The 11,982-nt window shown below is 41.4% G+C and overlaps 1 protein-coding gene across 1 annotated transcript; it reads left to right on the top strand.

Annotated features, from left to right (window-relative positions):
* The first annotated feature begins 3,379 nt into the window (after positions 1-3,379).
* LOC101869321 (urea transporter 2-like) lies at positions 3,380-11,453 on the top strand. The gene is made up of 8 exons (XM_005145408.3): positions 3,380-3,527; positions 4,250-4,439; positions 5,987-6,115; positions 6,974-7,166; positions 8,702-8,849; positions 9,483-9,617; positions 10,572-10,621; positions 11,277-11,453. The coding sequence occupies exons 1-8, from the start codon at positions 3,380-3,382 to the stop codon at positions 11,451-11,453; spliced, it is 1,170 nt and encodes a 389-aa protein (XP_005145465.2).
* The last annotated feature ends 529 nt before the right edge of the window (positions 11,454-11,982 follow it).

Genomic DNA, 11,982 nt, shown 5'->3' with positions numbered 1-11,982 from the left:
TCCTGTAAGAGCATGCAGACAGGGCATTAGCACAGCTTCCATGGAGGGTAAAGATCAAGCCAGGTTGATGGAAGTGATTCACCTGGTCACCTGGTCTTTTTGCTGTCCCAATTGCATCAAGACAACTTAATTTCTTCCCATGAAAACCCAGAGCAAAGGAGTTCTGTGCTCTCAGATTTGCACCATGCAGGACTGCCTGAAGTATGCCCTTAAACACCATCCCACAGCAAGGCAATTCATCAAGTTTTGACAAATTAAGTCCTCCAACTTGACCAGTTTTCCACTGTGCAAGTGGACCAGATTGTGACTCCAATACACCTTTACATGCCCATTATTTACATGCCATTTACATATTTACATGCCATTCCCACACTGAAGAGTCCTGCAATGCAAACAGCTTCTCAATAGGCAGGCAAGGGAAATATACTGGGCATGCTAGCACAGGACACACAGCATCACTCAGCAAGTGCAACAGCCCTTGACTTTATAGATTAGCAACAGAAAAAGCCTAAATCATATAAAGAGAAAGATTCTTTAAATTGAAAATGTAAATGCACTTTCTTGAAAAATGAAGAACATTTATCTTGACTGGAAATTTTGATTTAACTGAAAGTGCATCAAATTCACTTATTCCATTATTTCAGAATAAAATATGAGAAAATGGAAGATTAATGAATGAAAGTAATGAATTATAACTGAGCCAGAAAACAGCCTTCCAGCACAGAGACACCATCCCTAACAACACTTTCATCCTTTTTTTTTAATCTTCTTTTAGTTAAGCTCCTTTTTCTTTCGTGTCCTACATAAAGTCAAATTCAACACTCTTCCAAGTACTTGTCCTGTCTTCTACCTCTTTCATGTGGAACCTACCCTTTCACTAGCTGAGCCCTTGCAGTGGGCAGAAAATGTCTATTTCTAATATGTGCAAATATTTATTCTTTCTTGAAAAGTTACCACCAGCCCCTTATAACACACAGTAAGAAACAAGACAGGATATACGTTAACCAGCCATTCCCCTGTGTGGACTCAGAGCTGCTTTACCACAAGTATTGATCTGCAAATGTAATGCCCAGGGCTGAGGCTGCTTTAGCTTAAATATTCAGCACCTCCATTTCTGAAGTATGGATTCTCTTCCCCAGCTGCCAAAAGGGCTTTTACTGAAGTTGGAAGTAACTGGACTAAGTACTGGACTAATTCCAGTACTTAGAATCATAGAATAGTTAGGGCTGAAAAGGACCTCAAGATCACCTAGTTCCAATCACCCTGCCATGGGCAGGAACATCTCACACTAAACCATGTCACTCAAGCCTCTGCCCAACCTGGCCTTGAACACTGCCAGGAATGGAGCATTCACAGCTTCCCTGGGCAACCCATTCCAGTGCCTCACCACCCTAACAGTAAAGAACTTCTTCCTGATATCCAACCTAAACTTCCCCTGTTTAAGTTTTAACCTGTTACCCCTTGTCCTATCACTACAGTCCTTAATGAATAATTTATATCATCCTATTTAGACTATTAGCTCCAAAACTGAATTCTTTACTTCTTACACAAGTTGCTACTCACCAGTGAGACCTGAAGCAGCTCTGGTTTTGTGTTCACTCAGCAACACACCTTGCCACATGTATCCTTTGTCTTGACAATTACTGAGAATTAGACCTACTCTTCATAAAACAGTACATTCCAGGGAAAGTTTTGGCTGGTTTAAATTTGCTGGTTTCATATCAAGAATTGGTCTTTAGACAAATAATGAACTGGCTATAGAACACTGTTTTTAAAATTCAGTATTTATAGCTGGTGAAAGTCTCTCATCCATGTGCCTGAATGAAGCTGTGTAGACCTGCATGAGTTGCCAAAAGGTATTCCAGCAGCTCCTAATCCAAAGGACATGCCTCTCATAGGGGATCCAGTCTCTGCCAGCCCTGTGCGTGTTTCCTAAACACCTTATTTAGCCCTAGACACCTCTGTTTAGCATATAATGCTCCCCTACCTTGTTTAAGTCTTGATATAGTGCCTGCTAAATGTAATAAGAGTCTTTTTTTTAGTCCCTGAGAGTTTCTTATTTACATGTGGTCACCTACCTTGTTTTATGCTAAAGAATAATGGCCAGTTGTCCTGGTTTCAGCTGAAATAAAGTTATTTTTCTTTCTAGTAGCTGGTGCAATGCTGTGTTTAGGCTTTAATCTGAGAACAATGCTGATAATACGTCAGTGTTTTAGTTGTTGTTCAGTAGCACTTACCCTGATCAAGGACTTTTCGTCTCTCATGCTCTGCCAGTGGTGAGGTGGACGGAAAGCCGGGAGGAAGCAGAGACAGGACACCTGATCTGAAATAGCCAAAGGGGTATTCCATACCACAGCATGTCATACCCAGTATATAAACTGGGGGGAGTTACCCAGAAGGGTCTGATCACTGCTCAGGTCGGTCTGGGCATCAGTCAGCAAGAGGTGAGCAATTGTATTGTGCATTACTTTTTTATTCCTTCCTCTCTCTTTCTCTCTTTATTTCCTACTATTATTCTATCATATTTTACTCTTATTTAAATTATTAAACTGGTCTTAGTTCAAACCATGGGGTTTTTCATATTTTATTCCAGTTCTCCTCCCCATTCCCTGTGGAGTGGAGGAGAATGAGCAAACAGCTGTATAATATTTATCTGGGGAAAGCAAACACTCTGAATTTGGCCTACAATCTCCTAAATCAGTGCTGAGTACTTCTAAACATGGGACAGCTGAAAGTACAGTTCAGTAAAGAAAAATTTATTGTACATACACATGTGAGTAACGAAGTAAGACACCGTGAATAACACTCTAGCTAAACCATGCTCATGGGAAAGGTGGATGTGATCCCAACAAGGACAGTATAGAGACTTATAAACCTAACTTTAGGTAGCTATTATTGGTGGCTGATGGATAAATTCATACTGGAAATATGGGTTAAGCAGCAGAGGAAACTTAATCACTGAAGCAGCTTCCTAGACGTGGTGGATTTTTATGGAGTTGGATCTTCAGGTAAGTTTCAGCTCCTGTGAAGCCAGTGTCCTCTGATGCCACCTTGTTCTTCTTGAAGTCACCCCTTAAACCAAGAACTTCTTGATTTCTAGAACACATAGTGTAGTTGAGCAGGATGTTAAAATCAGGTAAGAGTTAACTGAAGGCTAAGTGGTTTGTTGTGGTGTTCAAATCCATGACTTCATGGAAGCCTGGAAGGATAGAGAAGGGTCCCAAAAGCACATGAAAAAGGATGTGAGAATCAGGTGTTCAAAGTAAGGATCTTCCTCTTTCTGATGAGTGAATAAACAGGGAACAGTAAAAAGCATTGTAATGAACTGTCTTTCCCCCCCCCCCCCCATTTAATTTTACCAAAGGGTTGGAATACCAACATGGAAAACAATGTTGATACCAAGATAGAAAACAAGGGGGAAAGAAACTCAGTAAAGCAGAATCTGCTGATCAAAACTGGGAAGAGGCTCTACAGAGGTGCTGGGTACCTCACTGGAGACATGAAGGAATTTGGAGCCTGGCTAAAAGGTAAAGCTTCTTCATTGTGACTAATGAGGAGATTCTAAAGAATAATTACATCAAAGGAGTGATAACTAACTTCTCAGTAATGTGATTCAAGTTATACTAGTGCAGAAACAACCTGTGCTTTGATTTATTTCCATTTTGTGGGGAAAAAAAGATCAGCTTTGTGCAGAGATACACACACTGCTTAAATCTTGAGGATGACCGAGATGACATTTACCTCCCAACATGCCATGTACAAAGCAAATTTAATCCTACAAAACATACCTTGGGATGGTTATTCTGTGCTTTGCCATTCTTCATAAGACTCCCTGTCCTTTCAGCTGAGCAGTTTCTGTCAAGCCTAATGCCACTGTGAAGTTAAATTGCATATAGGTAGGTGTTCTTTGTCCCCATAATAAATCAGTAATGGGATACACACATGATTTGCCATCTGAGGCACAGATATAAATTAGCTGGTTCACATGAATCTGGTCTGGGGTACTTTATAACACAGGACTCTGGCAATCACACAGTTCATCTCAGCTTTCCAGCTGTAAGATTTCACTACAGACCATAATAAATCCCAGTCAGATTTTACTGTCTTGTTGATTCATTTCTTCAGTTGTGCTGCCAAGTTCCACTGCCAAAACTCTTCCTGAGTTTCAAAAAATGAATTCCAAATCAGGACCACCTGCATATTTGGTTAGTTTGGTTTTTCTATTCCTATTTAACTTGATCTCTTCCAGATAAAACTCTCATGATCCAGTTTGTTGACTGGGTGCTGCGTGGGATATCCCAGGTGATGTTTGTTAACAACCCTATGAGTGGGATCATCATCATTGCTGGCTTCCTGATGCAGAATCCATGGTGGACACTCACAGGCTGTTTAGGAACTGTTGTCTCCACTTTAACAGCACTTATTCTGGGTCAGGATAGGTAAGTCCACCGTTTTTCCTTTCAAATATAGACTGCCACTTCAGTGGTGATTTATGGGTTAAACAAGCGACATGGAGTAAAAGTACATATCTACCATTCCTGGCTAATAGTCTGGTCTTGTAAGACCAGACAAATCTTCCTTATCAGCTGCATCTGGTGCAAAAGGAAGCTGGATATAATTGCAGAAAAGGTAGTGCTGAGAGGACAAGGGAATCAAGAATGGGAAATCAAAGTTCAGTTGCATGACATCCTTGTCTCTAAATTGGTGGGATATCAATTTGACAGATGGACCACTCTGTGGATAAAGAACTGGCTGGACGGCTGCACACAAAGAGTTGTGGTCAACAGCTCCATGTCCAATTGGAAACCAGTAACATGTGGTGTCCTCAGGGATCAGTGTTGGGACCGGTCTTGCTCAACACCTTTGTCGGTGACATGGACAGTGGGATTGAGTACAACCTCAGCAAGTTTGCTGATGACACTAAGCTGTGTGGTTTGGTTGATATGCTGTAGGGAAAGAATGCCATCCAGAGGGACCTTGACACGCTTGTGAGGTGGGCTGATGCCAACTTCATGAAGTTTAACCATGACAAGTGCAAGGTCTTACACCTGAGTTGGAGCAACCCCAGGCACAGCTACAGGTTGGGCAGAGAAGAGATTCAGAGCAGCTCTGTGGAGAAGGGCTTGGGGGTGTTGCTTAGTGAGAAACTTAACATGAGCTGGCTGTGTACTCTCACAGCCCAGAAAGCCAATCATATCCTGGGCTGCATTAAAAGAAGCGTGACCAGTAGGTCAAAGGAGGTGATCCTGCCCCTCTACTCTGCTCTTGTGAGACCTCACTTGGAGTATTGTGTGCAGTTCCGGTGTCCTCAACATAAAAAGGACATAGAACTGTTGGAACAAGTCCAGAGGGCTACAAGGACGATCAGGGGCCTGGAGGACCTCCCGTATGAAGACAGTATGAGAAAGTTGGGGCTACTCAGCCTGGAGAAGAGAAGGCTGTGTGGAGACCTCATAGCAGCCTTCCAGTATCTGAAGGGGGCTTATAAGGATGCTGGAGAGGGACTATTCATTAGGAGCTGTAGTGATAGAACAAGGGGTAACGGGTTCAAACTTAAACAGGGGAAGTTTAGCTTGGATATCAGGAAGAAGTTCTCTACTGTTAGGGTGGTGAGGTACTGGAATGGGTTGGCCAGGGAGGTTGTGAATGCTCCATCCCTGGTGTTGTTCAAGGCCAGGTTGGACAGAGGCTTGAGTGACATGGTTTAATGTGGCATGTCCCTGCCCATGGTAGGGGGTTTGGAAGTAGATGGTCTTAAGTTCCCTTCTAACCTAACTATTCTATGATTCTATGATTATGACCGTTGGCAGATCTTCAACACACAGAGTACGGGGGGGGGGGGGGGGGGGGGGGGGGGGGGGGGGGGGGGGGGGGGGGGGGGGGGGGGGAAGGGGGGGAGGGTGATGTGGGCACTGGGAGGAGGTGTTGATGTGAGCAAAGCATCTGTGAAAGATATGATTTTAAGATACTATTTCCCTTCCCACAGATCAGCCATAGCAGCAGGCCTGTATGGCCATAATGGGCTCTTGGTGGGGTTGCTCATGGCTGTCTTCTCTGATAAGGGAGACTACCACTGGTGGCTTCTACTGCCTGTAGCACTGGTGTCTATGACATGGTAAGTTACATGACTCCTCAGCTTCTTATTCCAGTCCCAGGGCCCTCACACTCTGACTGAATTGTGGTTTTATGCACTATGCAGACTACACTGGAAAAGAAACATGACTGGCACATGTGTGCTATTAAATCTGTAGCATTATGTTAATATCAAATATAACCAGGAAACAAAGAAAATACCCACATATTCACAAATAAACCCAATGGGGAAAAGGAAAATTGATGGCTGATTGTGTGTAATGCAATGCCCTAAATGTTAGCCATATTACTGTGTTGAGTCCACTCATTTTTATTTCAAGGAGAACATTATTTTAACAGGGGAGATTTAGCATAATTTGGAAGTCAACCTTTCTTTCTGACCCATAAGTTTGAACAAGGACACACAGTTCACTCAGACCTGGCTTGGATGTCCTAGGTTCAGTCTACTCCAAGTACTAAAGAAAAAAAGTAAACACTGCAAGTGAGCTAGGAATAATTTCATTAAATCACTGGATCTCACACAAGAGTGGAGGATCCTGTCTCTTTCATGGTCACCAAATTCTCCACATACATAGCATATACATGCAATATGCATTTGTTGCAATAAATAAATATTGCACCAAATTCACCCCACATATTAAATAACACCATTGAAATCTGCACATTGGTAATCACATGGGAAAGGGTAGGAAATTAGTTTACTGAATGAGCCCAGAATATCTCTGATTTTATCAGAAAGATTGAGGAAATTAAACAGCTTTAAAAAAAAAAATAGAGTGAATTTCCTGCATGGTGGTTTTTGTTTGGTTTGTTTTTGTTGAAGTTGGGACTTTTGCCTAGTTGACAAGCTCCTAGTAAGACCATTTTCTTCTTCTTTCAGCCCTGTTTTCACCAGCGCTTTAGGGTCAGTCTTCTCTAAGTGGGATCTGCCTGTTCTCACCTTGCCTTTCAACTTGGCCTTGACTCTCTACCTGGCTGCATCAGGACCACATAACCTGTTCTTCCCTACAATTATCATTCAGCCTGCAACAGCAACACCAAACATCACCTGGACAGATGCTGAACTGCCAATGGTAAGATGCCAAAGATAACAGCCTCCTCCATTTACAAAGAAACCACTATAGAATGAGGTGATCTTGCTTTACATTGCTACATTACAGCCTGGTAATACAAAATTGCATTTATAAGATAGCTATTATCCAAATAATAACAATATTATAAACCAATAGAGGTTTACTTTAGGAATTTACATTCTTGATAGCCTGAAAATGAAAATGTTTCATTTCTGTCATCTTTCATTTGCAACGGCATCTAAATATATATATTATGATTTTCAAAGTGTCTGCAGAATCTGATTACCCATTACTGTGTATACACTGATCAGCACCCCATAGCTAAGGTTTGCTGGGACTACCAGTCAACTCACAGATTAATTTTAGTTTTCCATGTATGGAGTACTGTGTTTTTAAAATTTCATCTTTCTGATTAGAAACTAGCAAGCAGATATTTCTATGGAAGAATGCTTACAAACTTGGGTGCAGGCACATATTCACATATTTTAAGTTAATATTCAGGTGGGATTTTTTCAAAGGAACATTATACTCTCCTGTATAGCGCCATAAACAGTATAGATACTAGAGTAATAGCTTTCCTCCATGGTTCAGCAGATTATTTTGAGGTGTTCCCAGGGAGTGATAAAGCAAAGGAAGTTAATTGACACTAAATGTCAATCCCCACAAGCGACATTTCTCAAAGAACGTTTAACATGATGAAGTAGACTGTCCCACACTGAGGATCACAACGTTTTGAAGACAAGTGTCTTGAAACCATTGCTAAGAAGTGAAGAAGCTGGGCTCTGTCCCATCAACCCAGCAACTCCCATTCATATTCCCAGTGAATCCCAATAAAGTTTCAGGTATATATGTAGATCATGTACATAGCCTAACCTGAGTGAAGTCTTGTAATTCTAGCCAAGCCATTATTGGCCATTTTACCCTTGGATCTACAAACTCAGAGAAATCATAGAATTAAGTAGGTTGCAAAAGATCTTTAAGATCATCAAGTCCAATCTTTACCCCAGGACCTTTACCAAGGCCACCACTAAACCATGTCACTAAGGGCCTCATTTACAGTTTCTTGAATACTTCCCAGGGATTCCAGTGATTCCACCACTTCCTATTCCAACTCCTGATCACCCTCCAGCTTGAGGAGAATTTCTTCTCAAAGTCATCATCTCCCTGAGCACTTCCATTTCCTAGATTCACAGCATGCGAAAAGTGGCCAAGCCAGCAGCATGCATAAGGATGATGAGCAAACCCTTTCACAAAAGACATTTACCTTTGATATTAGAGCAAAAAATCTGGCAGAGGAGCTCATGGATAGGGAGCAAGGCATGACTCATTTTCATTCAAGGGAAAACCCTATGGAAACGCCCTGCTGCCTCCCAAGCAATGTCCAGACTTTCCACTTGCAGTCCATAAAGCCAGACTTCATCCAACAAATGCCAAACATGAGCCTGGCCAAGAAAAATAAGTATTAAAAAAAATAATAATAATTATGCCAATAAGAAACTTATCTTATTTTTTTTTTTTTTTTTACATTTCTTTAGCTCCTGCAATCCATTCCAGTTGGAGTGGGTCAGGTTTATGGCTGTGATAACCCCTGGACTGGGGGAATCTTCCTGATTGCTTTATTAATCTCTTCTCCTCTTACTTGTCTGCATGCAGCAATTGGATCAGCAGTGGGGATGCTGGCAGGTAAGAATCTGATGTGTGTCACTGATTTTATAAAATCATGGAGAATAAAAGATGAGCCACAATGATACAGTCACAAATGCTCCTTCCATTGAAGAATGCTTGAAAAAAAAACCTTCTGTCTTAAGAATTCTTCTGATTGATTTCCCCACTCCCTACCTCATTTTGTGGTGGTGGAAACCTTCCTAACATTTGGTACCAGAAAACTAGTGAACTTACTGAGGGCAGAAATCTTCAGAAGAAAGAAGCGTATTTTTGGTTAAAATGAATTTTTATCATTAAATACTTCATTTCTGGATATATACTGAAAGGTTTAGGAGCAGCTTACTAAAAATGACCGCCATAAATCTGAATGTACAGGCCTTAAAGATACATTTAAGGTTCACACATACACTCATTCACTCATGTATATTCTGAAATTGCACAGCCAAATTCGAGTCAGTAGCACCTGGGAAATGCTGCCCTGATTGTATTAGATTAAAGTGTCTTTAGTCTTAGACTGTAGCAACACAACTACTAATGAGAACTTCATGTACGTATGCTGGCTAGAGCCCTTAAAAAGCTGTATTCATATCATTGCTCATCATCTTTCATCTCTTTGGCCAAGGAATGACACATCTTTTACTTATTTTCCAGCATTGAGCTTAGCAACACCTTTTAGCAAAATCTACTCTGGCTTGTGGGGCTACAACAGCTCCCTCTCATGCATTGCCATAGGCGGCATGTTCTACGCTTTCACCTGGCAGACACATTTGCTGGCAATTGCCTGTGGTACGTATCCTATGGATTTTCTCTAGTGCCCCATTTCTGTACAAGATGCACTTACACTAGAGGTGGGATGAAGCCTGGGGACCACCTCTAGACAGGCAGATGGAGTTAGGGAAGACTGATGAATGATGGAGTCAGATGTTGGAACCTTTGCTCTAATGTACCATGACAAAATAAAAGCAGTGCTTTCTCTTCCAGCCAAGAGTTGGTTTAAAATGAGAGATGCAATCAGTGGATGCTGATTAACTAAGGTCTTTGAAATTAGATGCTTAATTTTGAGGCATTGTATTGTGTTTGTTCAGCATTGCTAGATGACTTGTATTGTTCTCTCCAATCATAGATACCAGCTCAAATTCCTTCTTTGGAGGAGAACATACCTAAAATTTGAGAAAACTAGGGCTCATGATCAGCCTGCATGTGTAGTTAGACAATAAAGTTTCCCAGTCTAGTGAAATAGATACCAAGCACATGAGTTAGGCAACACAGAATGATTGAAGAACTATTTATAAGGCAATTCCATACGAAATTTCAATATCACAGTGAGCTGGGAGTGAAACTATTGCTCATTCAGTGCTCATATAAAAAAGATCAGCTTTGTATCTCATTGACCCACCTTCTAGCCCTAGAGGCAGGAGAGATGGGGGTGAAATGGTTATTTTCCTATTTAACCTAATCTATCAAGCTACATGCTTTCCACGTCAGTGCATTTTTCAAAAGCCTCTGTTTTTACAGTCACATTTGTCATCACTCCAGTTCTTCTTTTGTTTTGCCCCTTCCTTGAGCTCCAGGTTAAGGGAGGCACAGGGCAAAGGAAAGAGCTTTTAAGAGGGGGCTTATCCCCAGGGATGGTCATAGACATTGCTGAGCTACCTAAGGTAATGTGAGAGATGTTTGTCTTTGCTGCTTTACTCCATGAGAATCTGAACTCACCAGGAACTACCTTTTTCATTTTCACAGCGCTCTTCACTGCCTACCTAGGAGCAGCCGTAACTAACATGTTGTCTGTGGTAAGTAATGTAACAGCTAAGGCCTTGTTCCCAACAGTAGATTAGAACACTGTATTTTCCTGACTCATCGGGCAAAACACCAAGACATGGAGAACCATTGAGCTAAAGGCAGGACTAATACAGGAGAGGGGACACCATCTGCCCATGGCTTTGGTGTGATTCCCACTGATACAGGCCACTTATAACTTTTCTCCTTGGAGCTTGCATAAACTTGCACGGCTCAGCCCCCAGCACCTGAGATAATTACATACACTTTGTGCCTGAGGTGATTGAGAAAAGAGCCCTCCACATGTGTAAAGAAACCTCAAATTTGGTTTAATTGCTCTGCCCAAGTGCAAAAAGGCATCCAGTACAACTGCCCAGGGAAAAGCTGAATGCCTCTGATATATGCTCCTATCTTATCTCCATCCAAGACCACTGCAGATGCACAAAGAGAAGGCAGCCTTCTCACCACAGCTGGTAGATGTGGCAGGTTAATGCACAGTGTCAAGATCCTATAAAGATCCTCAGGGAAGAGATTCCATGCAAAACCAAGTCAAGATTCCTTGAGAAAGCTTTTTTCCAAGCTACCTGGCTCTGAGTTTTGTTTAAGTGTTGAGGGATCAAATGAAAGAAAGGTGCACAGTAAATAGGTGGTTTGTATTTTAATTTGCAGTTTGGGGTACCGTCAGGAACCTGGGCTTTTTGCTTGTCTGCACTGATCTTCCTGTTAATAAGCACAAACAACTCTGCCATCTACAAGCTGCCACTCTCCAAAGTCACCTATCCTGAAGCCAATCGAATTTATTACCTGAAGATGAAGAAACATCAGAGATCTTGCTGTAATGTATAAAAACCCAAGAAAAGAGATAATTTGCAGATTTTAAGGCAAGAGTACAAAGTGTTTCCGCAAAAAGCAAAGTAATTTGCTTGCTAAAAAATCAAAAGACTAAAAAGAATCACTCCCTTCTGAGTAGAGAGACGTTTTCCACTGCATTCATTTGTTCTATCCTTAGTATGTGAGGGACTGTGTTGTGCTGGAAGAAACTTCCCCAAGACCAGTCTGTAATGGTTTAAAAGCACATACTTGAATTTTAAGCAGCGGGGAATTGACTTAGAAATTGAAAAGAAAAATCTGTATATGAAATCTGAGTCACAGCAATCAGACACAAAGCAATAAAGAGCAGAGCATCTCTCAGCATTTAATTAATGGCTAAAATCAGTTTATGACTGCAATATGATATGTCTTAGAAAGCTTTATAGTAGCAGATCAGTGTAGAAAATAAGTAGTGAAAAATTCTACTGGGAGGATCTCTCAAGCCCAGGTGGAGAGAGATGATGTAGCAGTAATCACCATACACAAGATGGACACAGATAAATTG

This window comes from Melopsittacus undulatus, chromosome Z, assembly GCF_012275295.1.
Source record: "Melopsittacus undulatus isolate bMelUnd1 chromosome Z, bMelUnd1.mat.Z, whole genome shotgun sequence".
Taxonomy (NCBI): domain Eukaryota; kingdom Metazoa; phylum Chordata; class Aves; order Psittaciformes; family Psittaculidae; genus Melopsittacus; species Melopsittacus undulatus.
This window is presented reverse-complemented; position numbering and strand designations above follow the sequence as displayed.

What these genes read in the sequence shown, in the direction of transcription:
- LOC101869321 (XM_005145408.3), top strand. Translation starts at nt 3,380, where the DNA reads ATGGAAAACAATGTTGATACCAAGATAGAAAACAAGGGGGAAAGAAAC. An exon ending in ATTTGGAGCCTGGCTAAAAG is followed by an intron (nt 3,528 to 4,249) that starts GTAAAGCTTCTT and finishes GATCTCTTCCAG; the next exon opens with ATAAAACTCTCATGATCCAG. An exon ending in TTTGCTGGCAATTGCCTGTG is followed by an intron (nt 9,618 to 10,571) that starts GTACGTATCCTA and finishes TCATTTTCACAG; the next exon opens with CGCTCTTCACTGCCTACCTA.